Genomic DNA, 22353 nt, shown 5'->3' with positions numbered 1-22353 from the left:
GAACTTGGTGGCGGGGTGTGATGTGGAATTTTTTGGGTTGACTGTTGGCGACATCGGCACATTGGATCCAATTGGAAAGACTCAATTGAAAAGCCGGTGCAAGAGTCCGGGGGAAGTTTACACCTAGTGGAGGTTAAAGGCTCCATCCCTGCACTGCCGGCTTCGCTCCGAAAACTACACCGGGAATAGCTGCGCCGAGGTAATGCCCCTGCACAGTCAACCTGCACGGTCAACCCGGACGGTCCAGCTCGGAGCCGCCTCGCCGAGGTGCTCACTTCGGTGGTAATGTCACCAACATATCTGTAGAATAGATTTGGTATGAACCTCTGGCTTGTCAACTTTCCTGCTGGCCGAATTTCAGACGGTATAATCGATGCAAATAAACAATTTCCCCTATCCCAGATGCTTATCTATACACAACCCTTGAACTCCTATGTCACTTTGTTCCCATCCGTCGATGCCATATACTGCTCTACTGATCATACTCTGAGCTCTTCGTGCCAATGAAGCCTTCGCTTCTCTCTCTTCTCCGCCGGCCCATGACCTCCTTGTACCATTCGGTGAGGGTATAACCCCAGTGGCCGGCAACGAGAACACCGCTGATAACGTTGACAATCTTCATCAAAAACTGGAGGAAGCCGTCTCTGGACTCTTCCACAGATAGCAGAATGGGCTCGATGTCGTACTTGAAGAAGATACCGGGGATGTTGTGGTCATCGGTCTCCTTGCTCTGTTCCGTGACGGCATACTGGTTCGTAGAGATGAGGTTGGACGACGAATGGCCGACAGAGTAGACGGTAGGAACCACGGACAAGTAGTACTGGAACTTGTGGAAGTTGATCCTGGCGAGGTTGACCGTGCGATCCAGGGGGTTCACAAGCGAGGGGTAGAATGGACCGAAGGACATCTCCGAGATGATGTGCGAGAAGTTGAAAGCTGCATGAAATTGTAAGCCAGCGCGTCAAGATTCAAGCCCGAGATGATTGACTTACCGGCATGATCCAAGTGCTCTCCAAACTCCATGTAGCCGTGGCCCCTGGCAGTAATGTGGAAGTCACCCTGCACCCTGTTCACGTCCAAGTTGCCGTAGATGCGGCAGCTGTCGCCGTCGCCCCAGAGTCTGGGTGTCTTGGCCCATTTAGCCCTCTTCTTACTGAGCGACACAATGTCGTGGACGTGCTCCTCCCCGAAACCCTCCTCCTCCTGCCAGCCGGCGCCGGTGTCAATCTTGCCCTTGCTGTCTCTTCCCAAGCGGTGAATGCCCTTGCTGTCCACCCACTGCGACCAGTTCGTCTTGTCGCGCTTGAGCATACTGCTTGCGAGGATACGATCACCCGCCGCATCTTGAACGTTGATATGAAGGTCATCGCAGTGCATGCGCACGACAATATCCATGTTGATCTGCATCTCGTGCAGTACACCCTTTTCCACGGCAAAGGTGTGCGTCTCGGTACCACGCCACCAGCGACCGAGTTCAGACCAGAAGAGGAAGACTGAAATGACCGTCATCGCGACAGTCCACTTTCCGCCGCCAGCCGTACGCGTCACATATTGCGGTTTCGCCTTGGCTGAGACAGGACTGTTAGCACATTACTATTCCGCCAATCTTGCCCGCCACAATGAAAGGCAGCGGCACTGAGGAAAGGGCTTGTATTCGGAAGATTGGCAACTTACGAAAGGCATCGAAGGCGCTGACGATGTTCCCCTTCGCCCCAAAGGCATCGTCGTCCAGGTGCTGCTTCTCGTCCCAACCGTTCATCATGGCAGTCTCAAATAGCGTGAATGAACCGGTGGTAATAAGGAATGATATTGACAGGAATTAACGGTCGTCAAGTCTTCGCCGGATCGTGGCCGGATATTCGGGTTCGTCGCTGGATGAATGTAGTCGCGAAGCCAGAGTCGGTTCCTCGATGCGAATCCTTTCGGCTTGATGCAAATGCCCGCCGTTAATACGTAGTTCTGCTACCGCATGCCTCGTTTTCCAGAATCGAAGTTGTGAAAGAAAGTCGTCAGGGTCGAAAAGGAACGAGTTTGTCGAAAATTGGCTTCGCGCAAGCTGGTCAGACCTCTCGGCGCAATTCGTGAAGTGGGAGAGCCTGCTGCAGAAAGTCTTAAGGACACTCTATCCAAAAGTTGTCGAGCGGGTATAATTTGACTGTGTGATCGGGCTAAATTGACTGTGTGCCACTGCCAGCCAGGCCTCCCACGTCTGTGCGCGCCCATTACCACTTATAAGGATGCTTATGTAAGTAACGTCTACGGTCGCGGTCGCAATTAACGTACGGGCGTAGGGGCGCAGTTGACGACCGTAATTGACAATTTTTGCGGTCGTAATTGATGATTTTGAAGGGTGCCCTAATTGAACATTCGTATCGAGGATTGGACCAGACTTTTCTAGCTAGTTTTGGCCTTGATTTCCTCTATCTTCCTTAAGGGCAATGTTGTAAGCGGTATCTTAGTAGTGGTATGGTGGTAGGCCTGGCTGGCAGTGGCACACAGTCAATTTAGTCAGGCTGCACAGTCAAATTATTCTCACTCAAGTTGTCCGCAGTTCGGCCCCCCTGTCCAGGGGTCCTAGAATGATTGGTGCTGTAATAGCGCTGGTGGGCTGAGAGGCGCGTGTGCATGGGAGCTCGCAACAGGGGTGCGATTACTTGCACGTGCGGAGACATTGTGCTGACTGCTGAGTAGCGGGCGGGACATGTTGGTTATATGACAAGACAGCAAGCACATTCACCATTATTGACGAACTTTTCAGTAGGTATGTTGTTCGAAAGAGCTGTTAAGGCTACGGTTCATTGCTTCCTAAAACCTGCAAGTACCAATCTGTAATCTGTCATGAAGAATCATGAAACGAGCGTCGCCTCGACCTAACCTGAAAGACAAGCTACCGGTAGCCCGCGTGTTCCACTGTTGAGGAGGCTCGCGAGCTTTGCTTATGCCACCCTCAGCTACCGGTTCACTCTCTTATAACCAGGTTCCAATTGAAATCAAATAACCCCAGGCCTGATGAAATGAGACATGCAAGGAAACCCAAACCCCCAAATAGACCACCGATCACTCCAATTCCAGTGGTTAAGCGAAACTAGAAAGACAACCGACACTTCACTTTCTGAGTCTCCGCTGCTGCTCCTCAAGGAACTCCTCGTCGGAGGCGTCCAGGATATCGTACTCCTCGTCGGTCATGAAACCGTCGTCAGAAGCATCCCAGTCCTCTTCCTCGGCGCAATCCTCAAACTCCTCAGCCTCGGAGCTGGTGGCACGAGCAGACTCGGTCTTGATCTCCTGGTGAATGCTAGAGACTGGGGATTCCTTCTCAAGCTTGGGGAAAATCATGGTGCTGCTCTGCATCTCAGCGGGGATCTCCTTGGACTCCTGCTTGGGTTCCTTGGGAATTGGCTGAGTGGTCTGAACGCTAACATCGCACCAGAGTCTGTGACCAAACTTCAAACCATCATTGGTCGTCAGGCGCCAGTAAGAAATTATCTTGCCCTCGCGCGCAGGGGTACGGAGGAGAACGTTGAAAGAAAACTCCTGACCAGGGGCGAGCGGTGCATAGCAGACAGTTGACTCTGAGGCAGACACGAGCTCGGAGATACCGGCCGGGTGGTTCGAGTCAACGTGTCCCATGTAGTCACCGCCAACAAACTTGACGGAACATCCGGCAGGCCATGCAACATCACCGTCGTTGCGGAGGACCCATGTTTGCTCGAAGACGTGGTTGGGGGGCAGAAGGGTGCCGTCAGCAACTGTGTCGCGGACGAAGACAGCCTGGAGGTCCTGCTCGGAGAGAGGCTTCTCAACAATCGGCGCGGCCTTCTCCTCGACCACCTCCTCCTTGATTTCAGCCTCGGGGGTCTCCTCAACGACCTCTTCCTTGATAATCGGCTTAGCTTCGGGCTCGGGAGTCTTCTCGACAACCTCCTCCTTGACGGCCTGCTCTGTGGGCTTCACGTCAACGACGGTCTGGGGCACGTTGATGGAAGCGTTTGCAGTAGTCTCGGTAGAGCGAGAGCTAGTGCGGCGAAGGCTGCGGTCGCCCATCTGCTGCATGCGCTGTCCATCTCCGCGCTCACCGGTGGTGGTAACGGTAACGTGACGGACTGGCGTCTTGAACTTAACAAGGGGATGGGTCTTGTTGTGGGTGTTAGCAGGGCTAGCCTCACAGTTGGCACAAAAATCAGTGTCGTGGCAAACGGTGCACTTGTATCGAACACCGGAGATGTAGGCGGGTGCGTTGTGAGTGCGGGCGCACAAGGGGCCATCGCAGCAGATACCAAAGTGCACAGAGCGGCTGACGGCACGGCTGCGGACCTCCTCCAGAGGCTCGTAGATGGGAACGAAGCGGTGGTTGGGGTGAACAAACTTGGAGTTCACGATGCAGTCAGCGCAGTAGTCCCAGTCGGGGCAATCGAGGCACTTGTGGCGGACGCCAGCAATGTACTTGTCGCAGCCATCGCAAATGGCATTGTGGCTCTGGTTGCGGCCAGGAGCCAGCTTGATCTGGATGTGGCTGGGGACGTGAGCACCCTCAACGGCGGGGACGAAGGAGTGCTTGGGGTTGTGACCATGGCAGTCCTTCTCGAAGCATGCGTGGCACAAGTCGAAATCCTCGCAAGCTGCGCAGTGGAGGAAGCTGGACTCTGGGAGTTCCGTCACGCAGCAGTTGCAGGTACGCATGCTGTACAGCGCAGTGTTGAAGACTGGACGAAGGAGCTCACTGATGTTGGCGGGCACCCTGGGAGGCTCGGGGATTGATTCCTCGACCTTGGCCTTGGGCTTGGGTGCAATCGTCTCGGTGGTGCTGTTGATGATCTGGCCGTTCTTGACAATCCTCTTGATAAGCCAGTGGTCAGTGCCGTAGCATGTGATACCCTGGTCAACGCAGTTTTGGCAAAGATCGAAATCACCGTCATCGCATGTGGAGCAGTGGTAGTGGGCTTCGGGAACTGTTTGGTCGCAGCTGTTGCAGCACACAGCGAAGTTCGTGTTGGGGTGCATCAGTGCGGGGCAGCGACCCCAAGAAGCTCGTGACGGAGTCTCGGTGGCGGCAGCATTAGCGAACCACTGGTCTCGAGCTGTAATACCCTCAGAAACGGGGATATCTGCAGAAGCGGCAGACACTTCATCGTCGTTAATCTTGGCGTGTCGTCTAAGCAGGGATGCGAGGATGGAGGCCTCGAAGTCAAGACCGGTGTCGCTAGTTGGCAGTTCCTTCTTGGCCTCGTTGTCGATGACGCTAGATTGCCTCAGATCAACGAGGGGTTGCGTCGCGGCGTCTTCCGGCTTTTGCTCCTCCACCTCCTTCACAGCAAGAGGAGTGCTGGACTCCGGCACATCCTCCACTGACACTGGTCTGGGGGACATCTTCTCCTCGGACAACTTGGTGACACGAAGCTTGAGTTTTTGCTTGGCCTTGGCAGCTCGGTAAAGCTGCTTGTAGACAGAAACGTTTTGCTTATCGAGTGTGATGTACGAACCAGCTGAGTCGGAATACCTCTCGAGAGTGACGTTGGCATCAATGGTAACGCCCAGAAGAGCTCTCACCTACAAGTGCGAAATTAGCTTCACTTTCAACCACAGGGCCCCAAACGCCTCTGGTTTGTCGCCGTCTCACTGAACAACGATTCAATGTTGTTGTGCCGCGGCAATCTGACCATGGGCGAAAAGAGGGCAATAACGACGTACCTTATCTTCAAGAGTGCTGGGTCCCATGTCGCGCAGCGGGAGTTTGTGGCGGCGAGTCATGCCGCCGAAGTTGATCTTCAGGGTGACCTGAGTGTCTGGCGTTGTTGCTGATGAGGACGCCATTTTGAAGGATGGAAAGTAGACTCCGAGTATGGATGAAGAGGAAACTCGCGGTCGGCCGGGCGGGGAGGGGATGACGGCTCTGGCGGATGTTTCACTGATAGGCGGCCAAGCAGCACGGTGCACGAGGCTCGCTCGGTCGGGGTAGAAGGTGCGTCTTCCTTCTTAGGTCGGGGTTTCAACAGATACCAGACGGATACACGGTATCTGTTGATTGTTGTAGATAGTTGCTTGCGAAGGCGGAGTTGGCGAGAGGGAGGAAAAAGAAAAGCGGACAAAGCAAGCTGTCCGGGTAGATGATGAAAGATGGTTGAGAGGGTGAAGGGACGGGGAGTGGGAAAGATAAGTGAGTTGGAGGATGATGGGGGTCGGCGGTCGGTGGCCGGGGTGGAGTAAGAAGGTGAGCAGACGTGGAAGGAGAGACCAGAGGCAGAGGGATCAGAGTGACAAAGATGGGACACTAGAAACTGGAGTGGGCGGGTGGAGGTGGGTGGAGGTGGAGACGGGCTAGGCGGATGATGCGTGTGCGTCTCTCTACGTCTCTGCGTCTCGTTCTCTCTATGGTGGAAGGTCTTGACCCTCGGGAGCTGCGTGTGTGTGTGAGACGGGACTTGTTCAAGTGCGGCAGACAAACAGCTTTGCTCTCCGCAGGTGACTTTGGGGGGTCGGGATGGGACTCGGGAAGAATAGTACCAGGGGGACCAGGAGCCACTTATGTACCAAGAGCCAAACGAAAGACGAAGAGGCCGAAACCGTGGTGGCCCGAAGAGGGAACTGAGGTGGTGGGAAAGTGAGGGATGGATGGCGAGGGATGGGAAAGGAAGGCGGGCAAGCCGCAAGTTGCAAGGCAGGAAAGGCGGTAATAGCGTCAGTCGTCACTCTCGCAACTGCCTTGAGATTCACACGGTTCACTACTTGCCCCCAGGCCAGGGGAGTATGTATGTAGGTAGACTCTCACGCTCTCAGCCCTCTCTCTCTCTCAGTCACCCGTGGATAGGTAGCATGGCATGGCATGGCATGTCTGATGTCGGTGACGGGGATCCGTCAATGGGGTGGACCTGTTGAAGGGCGGAGGGGTCATGACATTGCTGGCCTTCCCCAGGTAAGCTTGGTGCCTTTTCACACCTTAAAAGGTACTTGGCCAATGTGCCTTGGATTTAGAGAGGGGCAAGGAAGCTTTAGCAGGATATGGTTGGCTGGTTGGTAGCACGACGGAAAAGGAACGTACCTTTCTGCAGCTGCTTCCGCGATGTTAGGCGAGAGCGAATGGTGCGAACTTGAAAGGTGCAAACTGCCTGTTCCGCTCCCTACCTCGCCTTATCGAACCTTGCCTCTTGCCTGCCTCAAGAACCAACCTGAGGTACGTGGGCGAGGGAAGGGCACTCACCACTTCAAGACTGAGGCGGCTGGAAGTATACGCTTGCAGAGATAGCCTTTGCCGTGGGAAAGCCGAGACACCGCTAACCAAGACCATGTCAAAGTGTCAAATTCACGTAGTGGCATTACATGTTCCCGACCCCCCCCCCCAAAGGTTCAAACTCCAAAGTCGACAGCCCATAGTCTCCCACCGCTCTGCTTAGCAAGCCTGGCCTCTTGTCGCCATCCATGTTCCATGGGTTGCTATTCGGGAACCACAACTGCTCACATGTCACTGCAGGCAGATACACCAAGACCAGCCAAGCCAGGCAGCCTAAGACACCTCAGCTCGCCTCTACGGCTTCACATTGGATTCCTTTACACCATCACAGCGGGCAACAGGCGGCAAAAAAGGATAAGTCATGGCCATGGAACAAGTTCGAAAGAGGCGGTCAACAGCCACCACCACGAAATAGCGACTCGGCAGCTTACAATGCCATCAATGGAAGCTGCTCCAAGCTTCTTCGCCTCAATCCATTCATTGTCCACGACCATGGCCACGGCCACGTTACCTTCTCGCTGCCTCGACTCCAACTTCATCTCTAGTGCCGTCCAAGATGTTCCTTCCTTGACTGGATGAACCGGTCGAGTCATCAGCTTCGCCTTCGCCTCTGTTCTTTCGCCCTTTCAGGATAGTTGTCGAGGAACCGACGAGGTCTCGGCGCTACCAATCCATCCGCCTGTCGATTCCTTTTCTTATCTTTGCCTCATGCTATTTCGCACCCTTCGCCTACCAAGATTCGCACCCACACGCCCCCCGGCAATGACTCTCCTTCAACCACGGCGAGCCACCCTGGGCAAAGACGCAATAACCACTGCCCATTGGCACATGACGGGGGACTGCCCTGCAAACACCAGACTCGAAATGAGGCGAACTGGAGCCTCGCCGCGAATTGTTCCTATGTTTACGCACTTCAACTATGCAAAACGTGGACAATAAGCACTCATAGGAGTTGGCTTGGTCATCGACCTTTCTTGGGCTCCTTAATCTTCTCACAAATCCTTCTGCTTGAACTCGCATCTGGCGTTCAGACGTGCCATGTCACCATGGTGGCCTGCCCTCTCGACTACCGACAACTGGTCAATCTAGGTCTTCATGCAACGAATCGCGATGCCGGAGCACCAGCTTGCTGCATAGTTGCATAGCCGGTCAGTCGGTCAGTCGGTCAGTCGGTCATCCTCCACTGCGATTCAGTGATAAGACAAGGAATACGACCTCCGACCTGTCCGTCTTCCAGACCCTGTGCCTGGATTGGCCCAGGGGTGTCCAGTGCTATGTTTACCCAGAAGGCCGCCGCGCAAGGGAAAGCAGAAACCTCGAGACAGTCACTGCAGTCGATGCGTTATTCAACGCGTGGTACGGAGTAAAATCCAACCTCATGCAGCTACCGCATCCGACCTTAGCGAGCCCGGCAGCGTGGTCGCTCGAGATCGGAATGGGGAGGAGGGGCGGGTCGACCGACGACCACGGGAGACTGTCTGTTCTCTGTCACCTGGGCCTCGATTCCTCACTGGAAGCAGCAGTCACTGCCGCAAGTCACGCAGCACGCAATCCTCCGGTTTCCAGTCTCGCGGGGACTTGTCATCGAATGGAGCTGAAGTCGGACAAGACAAAGAGCTGAGGTCAAACAGGAAAAATCCGTCGGCGCTTGACTCGTTCACGTGGAGATCCTTTCATCTGTCTTGGACCAAGACAGAGCCTCCTCTGATACGAGCTCCCTGTGAAGCAGATCAAACTGGCACTCATCTCTCGACGCTGAGGTACATTGATCCGGCCTTAGTCAGCCGGTAGTCAGCCGGTAACTAGTTCACTTCTTTTCAGAAGCTCTCCGTCTTCAATTTCCGTCGAGGAGGCCTTGATGCGTGTCTCGGGCCATCAAGATCGACGGATGCCAACCTCGCATCAAACCTTCTCTGACAAGTGTCTGTGGGATGAATTAAGGACGGATGCTTCATGGCTAGTTTACACCGAAAGGAATAGCCATGGAGACGCCCACGGAGGCGAAGTTCGAAATGACAGCTCATCGTCCAGACGGAAATCTGCAGCAATGGCGCCGGCGGATCAACAACAGCGCTCTGACAAAGGCGGGGGAGGCGGGGAAGCTCTCGGTGAGCAGAGCAAGCAGGTAATGAGCCAGCAAGTATCTCACGGGCTTATTCTGGCTGGTCGGCTGGTTGGTCCTTTGGTCCAGATCGACAGATGGCGGGAATACCTAGCGAACAGTCGAGAAGTCATCCTTCCAGGTCCGAGAGCGCTGCTTGCTTGCCTGCGCCGTCCTCAACAGGCAAGGACGATACAGTTATCGCAACGCTACGCTGCATGTCACCATTCTAGTGTCCAGCCATCCAGGCTGCTAGTCATGCGAACTCAACCCCCGCCTTTTCCCAAGGTTCTCGTCAAAGTTAACCAAACCACCGCTGCCGAGGCCGCCAAGAAAAAAGATGTTTTCCTTGTCACTCGCATTGCCAGACTTTGAATTCATCTGGCGAGCTCGACCTTCAAAGTGTAAAGCAGGACGTGGGAAAGTAAAGTGGCCGGCTCAGGGGTCTGTCCCAAGAAGGGCAATCCGGACAAGACAAGTCACTCCGGACCCGAAGCTCCATTGCGCCCGGATCGAAGCCGACCACCCGATCTCTCTACTTCGAGGCTCGACCACTTCACACACGTTTGCAGGAAGACGGTGACTTTTTTTTCCATCTCATCACCCCTCTACGCCTCCTGAACCGTCCAATGTCTGTTCAAGGCACCAAAGCTACGTCAGGCGAAAAAAATGCAATAAGCAGAGTGAAAATTCTGGCTCCTGCGCGAGGAATAGTCTTTAAGCTTCCATACTCGTCCCATCAATTCGACCATGGCGCCGCCTTTCATTAACTCATCGAGGACCTTGAAAGTCTAGTGCGGAACATGCTCCCCGTCTACCCCTGAAGGAAGGTCGAGGTAAGCTCGAAAGCTCGGTAGGCCTCTCGCCTCCGAGGCTTTCCTCCCAAAGGACGGTCCAGAGGCGAAGCAAACAAAGGAAGGGCCCAGAACTCGACAATACGTCATGTTTCCCCCTCCCCCTCCGTCTTTGAGATCTCACCACCTTCAACCACCCAAAGAGACCAAAAACCATCCGGTTCTCGACTGGCTTGTTTCATGATTGCAGGGCTTGGCGAGGGGATTCGCCAGACAACACAGAAGAACAAGACTGAGGCAGCGCGAACGCGTGTCTTCATGTCGTGCCTGTTCTACCTAATACCTGCTCGCTGACCACGATCCTTTCGCTGCCTAGTAGGTACCCATCTTTCGACACCAAAATCGACCAGGAAAGAAAAGCAAGAAAGGCCTTGAGTTTTAGACATTGGCCCTTCTCCCGCCTGGTTGGGTTTCTCCGCCGCACAGGTTTTGCAATAACGACGGGACGACAAATCATCCCCCGCTCAAAGTAGTACTGGCCTCATAGGCTCGGGTTGAACCGCTTCTGATCGGGGGTTTACGTGTACACCCGTCTCGTATTTTGCATGTATATCCTACCTTACCTCGCCTACATGCCTAACGGTCCGGAAATGTCCGCGCGACTTGCACGTCATAAATTACCAAGGCCGACATTTTGCCTGATTTTCCTCGCTGTCAACTTTATCATGTCGTGTCTGTACAAGGGAAGAAACTATCGAAGCGGTAGGACAAGCGATCGTGGGTCGGTAGATGGCCGGCACCATCGTATCTGCAGTCATCGCGCGATTGATTTCGAGGTGTCAAAGCTTCCTGTGATGCCGAAGCTATTGATGATAATGGTAATGATGACTAGACCACTAGACTTCTGCATGCGCCGTCTGTGGGTTGCTTTACTTAGTCGTCAGCTGAGAAAGTGTGAGAGGAATAACAAAAGCTGCTCAGCCACGCCAGAGGTAGCCAGGAAATCATGACGGTCATTTAGATATCTGATAAATTCAGGCAAGCTACCAGGTACATGATCTTAGTCGTGGTGATGTAGCTTCCCGCTTTCATTTCTGCGACTCTCGACGCTCAGGAATGTGATGAACGACGTTTCCGGGCACGTTATTCACAGACATTGCTTCCCCGTTCCCCAAGGTAGGTATCTGAGACCAGCCTAGGGAAAAAGGGGCCATCAGTTCTTTCTCAGCGAGACTTTTCGGCAACATGCTCATACGGCTTGGTCAAGCAGAGAGCAATTCCCGTCATTCCGCTTTCAGTATCACCCATTTAAGAACCTTTGGCGTCACAGCCCATGCCAAGCTATATCAAGAGTCGGTCCATATGTAGTAGAAAAAACAGTAGCTGATCGAGTTTCACAATGTTGCTTCCACTGTTCTGATAGACTCCACAGTCTACTACCGAGCAGAGGCCCAAGATTAAATCAGAGCCGTGATTTGATTACGGACAGTATACCAACACCATCGTTGAGGACCAGGATTCAATCACGAAGATTTGATACAGTAGCTTTAGACTACCTAACCCCCACTCCATTCCACTCCCATCCCTCCGTCTTTGCCATCTTCTTTTTCCTTGTAATACTCAATAGCACCTACGTCCTCACTCCGCGCTTCGAGTCCCTTCTTCATAAGTCTTTCTCTCTCCCTTCTCCGTCTCCCCCCTCGTCTCCTAATAAAGTCCATGAGAGTGCTACTCGAGCCAACCGATCCTTTCTTGCCCTCACGTCTTTAAGTATGAATTCAAAAAAACATCTGTCAGAACTTTTCCACCGCAGAATACTCTTTCAATACACACAAGAAGAAGCCAGACCATGGGTGAAAAAAGAATGGCAAATACAGTAAAGCTGCCTAGACAACAAACAGCTAAAAAGTAAATGCAAAATCAGAACCTTGATAGGAGCGGGGAAGAAGAGAGATCTAGGCTTTCGTTGGATCATGATCGAGAAGGAAAACAGTAAACAAACCAAACGTTCAAAAACTGTGAAATGATGTCAAAAGGGGCTGGCAGTCTTGTATACCGATCCCGCCCATGTTCAAGTTGTAGTGAGTGTGGAGGAACATCTAGGTAAAGAAACTCGGCCCATCGTCGAAAATATCGATAAAATAAGAGGAGAAACAAAAGGCGAATAGAAGTAAATGTATAGACGCTCAACAAACATAGCGAACAGCCTCCCCGATACTCATCCGCCTGTGAATTCAGCAGCAGCAGACCCCAAGAATTTAATAACAAACTCAAAAACGCCAGAAACGCATAGGGACGACGTGTGAAGTGGACAGATAAAGGTAGGCTGGAAAAGATGGTGGAAAATCGTAGAGACAGATTGTGAGGAACTTCTTGAATTCGAGAACAAGGCGAGGTTGTAGGAACCGGAGAGGGACTCTCTCTTTCTGTCGACCGCTTCTCGCTCGCCCTCCACCGATTCCGTCGGAATCATTCCCGCCTTTTTCCAAAACATGCTTGTAAGCATACGTCGGAACAGGAGAAGTCAAGTAAAACCTCAAAGGCCAACGACAGTACCTCGCAACCCCATCCTCCAACAGTGTACCAATTCAACCCAGATCAAGAGCGCTCATTCCTATCGATACTATAATCATAGAGTTCAAACACCGCAAAGTTTTTTGTGGATTTCCTCCTGCCCTTTGCCCCCGTCCGGCCGTCCGACGAGAAGAGGGTATAGCGACGGCTAGAGAGCCGACAATGACAATTACAAGGATTAGAAGGAAGGCGATAGGAGGCGTGGAAAACCCTAGAGAGGTGTTTGCCCGTACCCCTATTGAGAGTAGTACACCATCCCGGGGGCTGGCTGCTGGTAGTAAAAGGCGTCCGGGCTCGGCGTCACCATGCCGCCCATACCACTAACACCGGGGCCAAACTGCGGGGGAGGCTGGTAGCTCTGCTGATAGTTGTTCATGGAGGGCATCTGGGTGGCATCGTAATAGTACACCATGCCGTTGACTTCTTGAGCTACCAAATTGGGACCCGTTGGTGCTTGGCCGTTTGCTTGTGCAGCCGCGGGGTCCGCCTGAGCTTGAGGAGGGAATCCCTGGCCTTGGCCTGGCTGTCCCGAAGGAACGAACGATGGAGCTGCGGCAGAGGGTCTCATGTTGTTGCCATTGTACTGTCCGGGGTAGTAATACGGCTGCTGAGGCTGCATCATAGGGTAAGGCTGGTTGTAGAAGTTTTGCTGCTGCTGGAACGTGTTCGGCTGGAACGGAGCCGCGTGAATTGCCCTCTCGGGAATCTGGGACAGAGGCGTGCCGGTGGAGTGTTGCGTGGGGTACGACGGCTGTCGCGAGTGGGCTTCTTGCGGCATGCCGTTGGAGACCTGGAGAGGAACCTGCTGATGGAAAGCTTGTTGGAAGGCTTGCGGGCCTTGGTTGAGGGTCGGCGATTCAATGTTTGTGACCGAGACAGCCTTTTGGGGACGGGGCTGGTGCATAGGGATCGGGTTCGGGCGGCTCTCTTGAAAAGCAGGCTTCTGTGGCAACGGATGCGTCTGCGGCTGCGGCAAGTCATTGATAGATGTCTCGTTTGGCTGTATAGGATGCATGGGGTACCCGTCCTGTCCAACAAATGGCTGATTTGGGTGAGCCGCAGGTGGGAGGCGGACGACAGGCCGGGGGTTCTCGACTGGAACAGGGGCCCGCGACATGACAGACCCCGTGGGGGAGAACAAGTAGTCACGCCCGTCAGGAGCGAGAGAGGAGCGCCGGCTAAGAGCGATACTGGGAGAGTAGGCGCTGCCGTAGTAGCTTCCACCGAAGACGCTGGTCCGCCGGGAGAAGCCTCCCATGGAACCAAGTCCAGAGCGAGGTTTGCCTCGGGTCCGCTGTTGGTTGGGTCGCATCGCCCGGGGGATAAAGATGAAGGATCGGTCGACAGCTGGGAAGATGTACTTGGGCGGGTTGTCGGGCAAGGAGATGCGGACAGGCTTGTCGCGGCGAAGGGGTGGCCGATGATCCGGAAGCTTGGTGTATTGTTTGACTGGCATGCCAAAGGCGGCGGGAGCTTTGCCAACAACGGGAAGAGACACCCTGACCTGCACGTTGCCGATGTGTCGCTCGGTCGACAAAGTCCGGTTGATCGGGGTGGGGTTGGACGGGCACGTTGGGATGAAGCCGTTGCCGTTGGCCGGACCTTCAGTTTCGACGGGCAGGTGCCTTGGCTGTCTCGAGGGAGGCGGTTCGGTCACGGCCTCGTGCATATCATGTGCCCATTGGCCGCTCGTGAGAGGATCGGTCGGCGTGTGCAGTTGACTGCGCGGATTAGCCGGGAAACGAGCAGAATCTTGCTGAGCAGCGTACTTGATGGGTGCATAGGGGCCCCCAATGCCTCCACCACGGCCACCACGTCCTCGTCCTCTGCCAAAGGGTCGGAAGCCGTTGGCAGAGGGTCCGGCATGGCGATGATCGTGCATGAAGAAGGCCCCTCTGTTGGGAACGAAGGCGGGGTCTTCATCCCGTCTCCGCTTGTATTCTTCGTGTTCCCGGCGACGACGTTCGTTGACAGGTTCGGCAACGCGGGATGAGTGGGAGCTCACGACGAGAGGGGCAGAGGACTTTGGGGGAGATGCGGCTCCGTCAAGTTGTGCCTCCTGTTGAACGGGCTCGGACCGGTCATTGACAGATAGCTCCTCGGCATCGGGTGTTGCCTTGTTGGTCGTCGAGGGGGCCAGGGCCGAGTGTTTCCGGCTACCGGGCTTTGCGTTTCCATTCCCAGCCGACTTTCTAGGATTGGGGGTAACGGGAGAGGCCTCATCGATGTTGCTCGTATCGCTATCGTTGCCGTGATCGTGGTCGTCGCTGATGATGGAGCCCTCGGTCAGAGAGTCATCATCGAGTTCGAGCTGGTCGGGTCCACCTTCTCCGTCTTCCTCATCCTCGATGCGTCTTCTGTGACCAATCTTTCTGCGTCTCGGGGCGGCCATCTTGAAGCTTGGTTGGAGCTACCTGTAGCAGACTCGATGGGTTGATGAGCCGGCTACGAGGTCAAGCGAGGGGCGATGCTCAGGTTGACGGATAGGACAGGCTCGAGGAGCGGAGGCGGCGGCGGCGGAAGGATGTCGAGACAATCATGCGATGCTTGCGGATGATGGATGAATGGAAGAGAGGGGGAAAAGCAAGTACCGCCCTGCGGTTGGCGAAGAATGAGGACGATGGAGCAAACAGACAGCCAAGAAGGCGTATTAAATAAAATACACAGCAGCAGTAGCAGCAGCACCGGTTCGTCGGGCAGTGGGGTGAGCAGCAAAGCAGAGCGGGAGGAGGGGGAGAAAAAACGCAATGCTGTTGACGAGCTGGAGCTGAACCCGTGTCGTCTCCTCTGACCTCTCTGCTTCTAATGAAAGAGCAGATGAAGTGGAAGCCTGGGAATAGGAGGAGGGTTTGGGTGCGAGGAGGAATCGCAGGGGTGGAGATGGTGATGATGATAGAAGGGAGGGAGGGATTTCGGCCAGACGACAAAACCAAGAGCCGTTGACTGGACGGGCGACGGAGAGACGGAGCCACCTCACAGACCCGACAGCTGGTGCAGGTGCAGGTGTACGGTAACAGTACGCAGTACGCAGTACCTCAGGTAGGTGTTGGTGCTGGCGCTGGTGCTGGTGCACGCCCAGGTGGTGCACCTCAGTTCATCCTTCCGACCCGTTTCGTTACTACTGGGCCTGGGAAAAAAAAGTGTGGTGTTATTTTTTTTCTTCCCGTCGGGTCGTCTCTTCCTTGGGCCGTGGCTGGAGCTGCCCGCTCTGTTGGCTCGAGGTACCTTACCACCTTACCTAAGGTAGCTAGGTAGCTAGGTATCTTGGTACATGTCTCAACCAGTAGGATTCCCTCCTTGGGGCCGGCTCACCTCGCCAGGCTTGCGACGTTGCCTGGTTGCTTTGGGCCGTTTGGGGCCTGGACTAGCTGGACGTGCCCGCTGTGGAGAGCTGCGAGCAGAGCTGCCCACTAAAATCACCTCGAAAGCTGTGAGGTAAGGAACCTAACTTCGAGGTACGGGTACCTTGGACAGTTTGGGACGCTAACGTGGTGCTCCCCCGCCAATCATATATGCTTACCGCATCAGAATCGACCCACTTTGATATTTGTTTCGTCGACGTGAGTCCAAGTCTCTCATCAATTCACCTCATCCTCATCATTGGTATAGTTGTCCATCAAGTACCTATCTCCATATGTTTCTACATTCATACGTGCCACTCACTTACTGAATGATTCAATCATATAACATGAAGTTCCAGACGGTTTGACACTCCCCAAAACCCCAGCGTGATGCGCCGGCATGCCGTTTCAGGTCTCAGACGCTGGGACGGCCCAGGATCTATCTCGATCTGGCACCGAACCTTAACTTCGTCTTGCTCTCCATGTGTCTTTCACTAGAACCTTGGGATGGGATGACAACTTTTTGACTCTCAGGGAGAACGAACCTAGATCCGAGCCAAGAGTCAAAGGACCGCTCACTGCACTGAGGTCCAACGGACGGTCTCATTCTCCAGCGTAATAACTGCTGGGCAGGTAGCCTGACATTGGTGTTCTGGGAAATTGTGGTAGATCGTCTGCAAACCTTGCCAATTCATAGAGATTCAGCCTCTGCAGACAATGTGCTGGGGGGGGGGGGGTTTCCTTTGCAGAACTTGCCCGTCCAGCCATTTGTCTCTCAGAGCTTTTCTCTCAAACTGAATTGATCCTTGAGCTCTGGGCCTCGTCAAAGCCAATCACAACGTTGCAAATTGCTTTTACAACAGCGGATGACATGAACCGTATAAGACCATTTCAACATACAGATAGAGAAAGTCTTCTGAAAGACAGCCAATCTTCAGTCTCTCTGATTGAGTCTCGGGGAGCTGCCAACTCTTTGTCTCTCGGACAAGCCATCTGTGTAGCTCGGCTTAGACTACTCCGATACAACGAAGCTAACGTAGACGCAGAATAGTTAAATTTTGTCATAGTAAATAGCTTCTCTAAGTCATGGGGGGTTTATGCTCCTGACATGTCACTACCAAGTCGTTCAAGAGATATACGAACTCGATGAAAGATTGCATGTTCATTATCATCTGTATCTAGTCCCGCTAGAGGAACATCCCTTTTGCGTTACTTCATGAATTCCTTAAACCATAAGCACGTCATGCTCTAAGGTGGGGTGAGATTCTGCGTCTTCTCAATCTTCGGGACGGCGCCAAATCGAGTGTTTCCTTGATCCCAGATCTGCCTCAAAAGTTAGTTTCTTGTCATATCAATGCATAGTCGGAATACAGAGTGCCACTTACCGCATAAATCGACTTCAGGAACGCGTCACCCAGAATGTCAAACTCATTGGAACCTCGCGACTGCACTCCTCCATACCAGAATCCGTCACTGGCCGGCGCGAACGCCAGATCCTCCGCCTGAATCACAAACTCCTTGTCACCGACGGCGACCTTGAACTCGGGCAGGTCCTCCGCCTTGGTGCTCGTCGGAAACACGTACCCCTGCTGCTGGTCGTCGTACTTGGCACCGGGAATCGCCTTGTACAGCGCATCGCACACCTCGTCTGAGACGAGCGCCAGCGTCGTGCCCGTGTCCGCAATAGCCTTGTTCCCGCTCTGCGTCACGGCCTTGCCGTTTACGCTCGCGGATCCGGACTCGAACATCCAGAACCCTTGCGAGTTGTCAATGTCGGTCCAGTGGATGTCCTCGCCCGAGGCCGAGACGAGATCCGTGTCGATCCAGCCAAAAGTGTAGAAAGACCGCGGCTTCGCTGCGTCCCGCTCGCTGTAAAAGGCCGAGGTGAAGAGCTCCGCGTCCTTGGGGATGTCCTGCTGCGCAATCATGTTCTCGACGGGCGTGGCGACGGGGTCTTTGAAGTTGCCGTCGCGCATGACCGTGTTGATGGACCCGAAGGCGAGGCCGAGGAGACCGTCCCCGGAGCCCTGAGAGAACTGGTCCGCGAGCTGCGAGGCCGACTCGATGGCCTGGTTCTCGACTGTCAGCCCGCCGAGGACCAGATTGTCGGTGCCGACGTCGCCTGACGCTGAGCTACCGTCGCCGTACGAGATCTTCCACGTCTTTCCGTCGAGCTTCTTGTAAGTGGAGGACTTGGAGGCGTCGAAGATGCTGTGGCCCTTTTGCGTGGCGCTGCTGAGCTCCGTTGAGAAAACCTGGCGTGGGCTGTTAGTAAAGATGCAAAGGAAGTCAATTTGCTGGAGGTTATACCCAAAGGTCAGAGGAGCCCGTATCAAAGTCCAACTTGAACTTTTGCGGCGGTGTGCCGATTGAGACTTCGCAAAGGTACATTGAATCGTATTGCTGGTCTTCAGCTGTGACATCTCCATGCTGGTCGTCGCCAGTCTTCTTCGAAAGAACTTTGCTCATGGAGACCCGGCCGCCGACGGCGGCATTAAACCCAGGGGCTGCGAGGCCTCTCTGGGCCATTCGTCTTGTCTGGACATAGGGGCCTGGCTTTGTTGGTTCGAACTTGAACTTGTTCAGCAGGTAGACGTAGGACTTCGTGCCATGCCGCTGGTAGTTCTTGTTGGCGATCACGGGGATCTTGGAGAGGCCTTTGTCGGCCTTGAACTTGGCTTGAGCTTTGAGGAATGCCTCCATCTTGTATGCTTGAGAAAATGAGCTTTTGGTTTGTGTGTGTTGTGTGTAGGTAGGTTGGTTAGGTCAAGTGGTTGGTTATGGCAAGGAAGCCTGAGCGCTAGCTTGGCGGATCAGGTTGATGATTTAAATACCTGCCCGTTATGGTAAAGAAGCAACAATGACGACTCGGATGGACGGCACCGAATGAACCTGGACTAATTGGATCGAACGTGCGATGGCAGGCAGTAAACCTGTTTGGACAGCGCTTGCAATGTGATGAGGGGGAGATATCACCTAGGAGATAGATAGCATGTCAATCATGCGCTGGCCCATCGGGACTTCTTATGAGACAACAAGCTATCATTTCGCTGACGACAGCCCTGAGCTGAGCTCGGCCGGGATCGAGTTGTGTGTTTTGTCACGGCAGACCAGGGAAGAGCCCAATGCCGGCAGTGTGTAAGTGTGACAGCTCTCAGCAAGACAAGGGATGGTGGGGCGGTGCAACTGCAAGGTTGAAACCGAGCTTTTGCGACTGCGCATTCGGACCTTCTGACCGTGCTCTTGAGCTGTGTTGAAGGTGGGCTAGAAATAATTCGGCCCTCGGGCCAACCCGATGAGGCAGTTGATAAGGGAGAAGAGGGGCGTAACTTGTTGGTGGAGTCTGCGTTGAGCCGACTCGAGCCAGATGAGGAGTTGTTTGGGAGGGGAAAACGAAAGGGAAACGTAGTGGAAATGGCGAGTTGCGGAGCCATGTTTTCGATGTCAAGCTGCCAACCTCTTCGTCAAAGCTTCATCGCCTGAACCATCCAGCAACCTGCTCTTGGCTTCCCGGTCCAGAGAGCTGCCGAGACTTAGCATGACGACTGACACGTGCGAAACCAGGCACAAACGGAACCAAAATCAAAGCTCCCAAATGCCAGTCAGGAGAAAGCGATCTCAGAAGACGAGCAAATCAAGCCAAGAGATGAGGTCCTCCCCCGCCGCCGATGATGTAACGAACTGCCGCACGGTGGTTCCGGGACAGGGATCAGCTTAGCGGGCCATGTCCCGTCTTGGCGGCGATCGACTCCAGACTCCTGGGTACCTTGCCAAGCAACGATGCAAGACCCGAGAAGCAGACGAGGCCTCCTAATCATGCCCATGGTACTACTGCTGGAGATGAACCGGTTATGCCGTGAATGTTCTCCTAGCCGCCGGTTCTTATCACGAGGTTCCATTCCGCTGTGCCGCGACAGCTTGCACGAACGCGTAACAGGCGGATGTGTAGCAGCACTAAATGGATGATGATGCGGGTTGTCTCAAATGCCAAGGGAAGCTCAAGGCCAGTAAATAAAGGCGTGTTCTCTATTTCGAGAATATGTCGGCTTTGACTGGCCGAGAGTTAGAGCTTGTTGATATCGTGATGTCTTTCCGCTCAGACTGGACTGTGAGGGTGTTCTAACCCAAGAGCTTTAGGCAACATTGAACTTGATGATCCCAAAAGTGAAGCCACGGACACCATTGCTAATCCAGCATGGCTCCCCTTCAGCGAGGCTGTCGACTTTGACTTCTTCTTCCACGGCCAACCCACTGATTTAGTTAGTCGAACACTCATCCCATGTTGGCGGGGAATGGCAGAGCTGTTGACTTACCGCTCAAGTGCCCATCTACGGGTGGTCCCGTCTTGGCCACCGCTCCCACCTTCGGGACTATACTTAGTAGCTACCGGCGGGGTGACCCATCTGCCGTCTCTCCAGAAGAACGGGGTTGTCAGGCTACCCTCCATGACAGATCCGTCTTTCGAGTTTACGAGAAGGACCTCCTTGCGATCTGCCAGACTGATACTCGCTCGACTTCGGGCTGTGTCGTACATAGTTCTCTCTGTAGTCTTGTAGTGCGTGTACTCGGATTGCGCAGTCTTTGTGTTATCGATCACTACTGTCATGGGATTTTCTTCCAAAGGATACCCCGCATCTTTCGAGTTGCCTGGAGGGGGAAGCCGTTCGGGGAAGAGGTTCTCAAGCGGTACCGCTGGGACCTGTGATGCCTCGCAGCTGAGATGTCCTTCTGAATCGAGTAAGACCTTGACTCGCAGCGGTTTCTCTCTGCCATGCCGAGTCAAGAAAGTCTCAATCGCCTCAGTCAATCTTTGGAGGCCGTCCGATCCCGAGATGGTCTCGATGGCAGGGGTCCAGTTCCAAAAGGTGGCAGGCCGCAGCATCCGATCCCGGTGCAGATCAAGCATGTAGAAAGGTGAGGTCATTTTGGCGTTCCAACCTGCGTTGGCTAGGCGCCTTTTGGGTACGCCTACCAAGCCAGGGTCGTATCGAAGGGATGTAAATAGCTGGAAGTTGGCCATCGTGATGGGCTTACTGTGCCAATACTGGTGTTTGGTGCAGAATGATGGGTGATTAGTTCAAGTCGACGATGGAAAGCTCCATGAACGGAAGATGGTGTTTTCTGAGGCTTAGAGGGAGTACCGAGGCGCAGAAGTCGGTTTTTGAGTTCAAGAGAAACTGCAAGAGCCACCCTGGTTTGGAAACGTTCATACCGGGGTCACAGTGGGAGATACTTGCGCCGCAATGATCTCCCGTGTATTTACGTAAGCAGGGCCACAAGAACTGCAGGTGAACCATGGATTCTGGGGCAAAGCCATCAACTGACCACTCGGTGAAAACATGAACAAACGAAAAATAGAAGCTGCATGAAATGTAAGCGGACGTCTCCTATAGACTATCTAGAATCGATAGTTCGCTTTGGGATAAGCAAGAGACGATCTGAGGTAATGGGCGAAGTTCGACGTCAGACTGGAAAAGAGCTAGGATGACCAAGCTGTTCCGAGATGGCAGATATTGAACATCCAAAGGGATCTCAAGTCTCGTTTTTCTCATCGCGTGAAACAAGCTCACCTGAGAGCTCAACTTCTTCATCCGCCATGCCAAGGAATAGGCCCAGATGATCTTAACAGACTCTCAAAGGCATGAGCAGAATTCCATCATTTTCTCCTATGTCCGAGCAGGCAAGCATACAGGTGCCGGGGAGTCTCATTAATTGCTCAAAGAAATGTGAGTCTAACAGTGTATCACAAGGACGTGCCGCGTAAGATCCAGGAGCAGTTGCTCGATGTTTTAGGACGAGAAACCAAGAGGACTATGGCGCGACCATGCCTACATACTTACCAGGCGAGACAACTACACTGTTGGTCATATGAGAGCTACGGAACTCCATCTCGTCATAGTCGTGCTTGAATGCGTTTGAGGTGAAGTTGTTGAGCCCTGTGAGAAGTTGTCGGTGATCCCATGATACTGGCTGACTGGTTGTGGGAGGAAATATAGTACGTTGAAGGGCGGTAGAGACCTTTTGGCCTACTCACTGGTTGGTGTCCGCCGCAACGTATTCGCTTTAGATTGATCGTAAGGCGATGGAAGGCATACACCTTCGTATGATCTTCAGCTTGATGAGGGGGAACACGGCACAAGTGCTCACATCAACTAATTTCCTGTACACGTAAGGAAAGCAGGCACGTAACGCAGGAGGCTTCTCCTGTACGAGCTGCACTAGCAATACGTTGATACGTATGCATGAAGACACGCGAGCAGAGGTAGACCTACACACACATGGGAATTCCTCACATACTAACTCTGATGTTGATGGTCG

At 53.8% G+C, this 22353-nt stretch overlaps 6 protein-coding genes across 6 annotated transcripts; 1 reads left to right on the top strand and 5 right to left on the bottom strand.

Annotated features, from left to right (window-relative positions):
* Window positions 1-104: 104 nt before the first annotated feature.
* Window positions 105-2089, bottom strand: BDP81DRAFT_402562 (endoplasmic reticulum vesicle transporter-domain-containing protein). Its single transcript, XM_060588848.1, has 3 exons — window positions 1675-2089; window positions 993-1568; window positions 105-936 (listed from the first exon to the last, which is right to left on the bottom strand). Exons 1-3 carry the CDS (start codon window positions 1760-1762, stop codon window positions 473-475), a joined length of 1128 nt encoding a protein of 375 aa, XP_060450521.1. The 5' UTR covers window positions 1763-2089; the 3' UTR covers window positions 105-472.
* A 1016-nt stretch (window positions 2090-3105) lies between these two features.
* Window positions 3106-5811, bottom strand: BDP81DRAFT_445301 (uncharacterized protein; the record flags this gene model as incomplete). The annotated part of the gene is made up of 2 exons (XM_060591934.1): window positions 3106-5547; window positions 5689-5811. The coding sequence occupies 2 exons, from the start codon at window positions 5809-5811 to the stop codon at window positions 3106-3108; spliced, it is 2565 nt and encodes an 854-aa protein (XP_060450520.1).
* A 3154-nt stretch (window positions 5812-8965) lies between these two features.
* On the top strand, window positions 8966-10045 carry BDP81DRAFT_83930 (uncharacterized protein). The gene has a single exon (XM_060596367.1). It carries the CDS (start codon window positions 9084-9086, stop codon window positions 9699-9701), a length of 618 nt encoding a protein of 205 aa, XP_060450519.1. The 5' UTR covers window positions 8966-9083; the 3' UTR covers window positions 9702-10045.
* A 2884-nt stretch (window positions 10046-12929) lies between these two features.
* On the bottom strand, window positions 12930-15086 carry BDP81DRAFT_309037 (CASC3/Barentsz eIF4AIII binding-domain-containing protein; the record flags this gene model as incomplete). The annotated part of the gene is made up of 2 exons (XM_060583515.1): window positions 12930-14415; window positions 14464-15086. The coding sequence occupies 2 exons, from the start codon at window positions 15084-15086 to the stop codon at window positions 12930-12932; spliced, it is 2109 nt and encodes a 702-aa protein (XP_060450518.1).
* Window positions 15087-17283: 2197 nt separating this feature from the next.
* On the bottom strand, window positions 17284-18738 carry BDP81DRAFT_389570 (eukaryotic aspartyl protease; the record flags this gene model as incomplete). Its single annotated transcript, XM_060587280.1, has 3 exons — window positions 17284-17358; window positions 17421-18290; window positions 18346-18738. 3 exons carry the CDS (start codon window positions 18736-18738, stop codon window positions 17284-17286), a joined length of 1338 nt encoding a protein of 445 aa, XP_060450517.1.
* A 1430-nt stretch (window positions 18739-20168) lies between these two features.
* BDP81DRAFT_308830 (aminodeoxychorismate lyase) lies at window positions 20169-21055 on the bottom strand (the record flags this gene model as incomplete). The annotated part of the gene is made up of 2 exons (XM_060583500.1): window positions 20169-20286; window positions 20349-21055. The coding sequence occupies 2 exons, from the start codon at window positions 21053-21055 to the stop codon at window positions 20169-20171; spliced, it is 825 nt and encodes a 274-aa protein (XP_060450516.1).
* Between the last annotated feature and the right edge of the window lie 1298 nt (window positions 21056-22353).

The sequence above is a fragment of the Colletotrichum phormii genome (assembly GCF_030913505.1).
Source record: "Colletotrichum phormii strain CBS 102054 chromosome Unknown BDP81scaffold_2, whole genome shotgun sequence".
Taxonomy (NCBI): Eukaryota; Fungi; Ascomycota; class Sordariomycetes; order Glomerellales; family Glomerellaceae; genus Colletotrichum; species Colletotrichum phormii.
Note: the sequence above shows the minus strand (reverse complement) of the source record. Positions and strands in the feature narration are given on the sequence as shown.

Excerpts from the sequence above, each read along its gene's own strand:
- BDP81DRAFT_402562 (XM_060588848.1), bottom strand. The coding sequence starts at position 1,762 with ATGATGAACGGTTGGGACGAGAAGCAGCACCTGGACGACGATGCCTTT. Across the intron at positions 1,569-1,674 it reads CAGCGCCTTCGATGCCTTTC|CCAAGGCGAAACCGCAATAT; the intron begins GTAAGTTGCCAA and ends GTCCTGTCTCAG. Across the intron at positions 937-992 it reads AGAGCACTTGGATCATGCCG|CTTTCAACTTCTCGCACATC; the intron begins GTAAGTCAATCA and ends AATTTCATGCAG.
- BDP81DRAFT_83930 (XM_060596367.1), top strand. The coding sequence starts at position 9,084 with ATGCGTGTCTCGGGCCATCAAGATCGACGGATGCCAACCTCGCATCAA.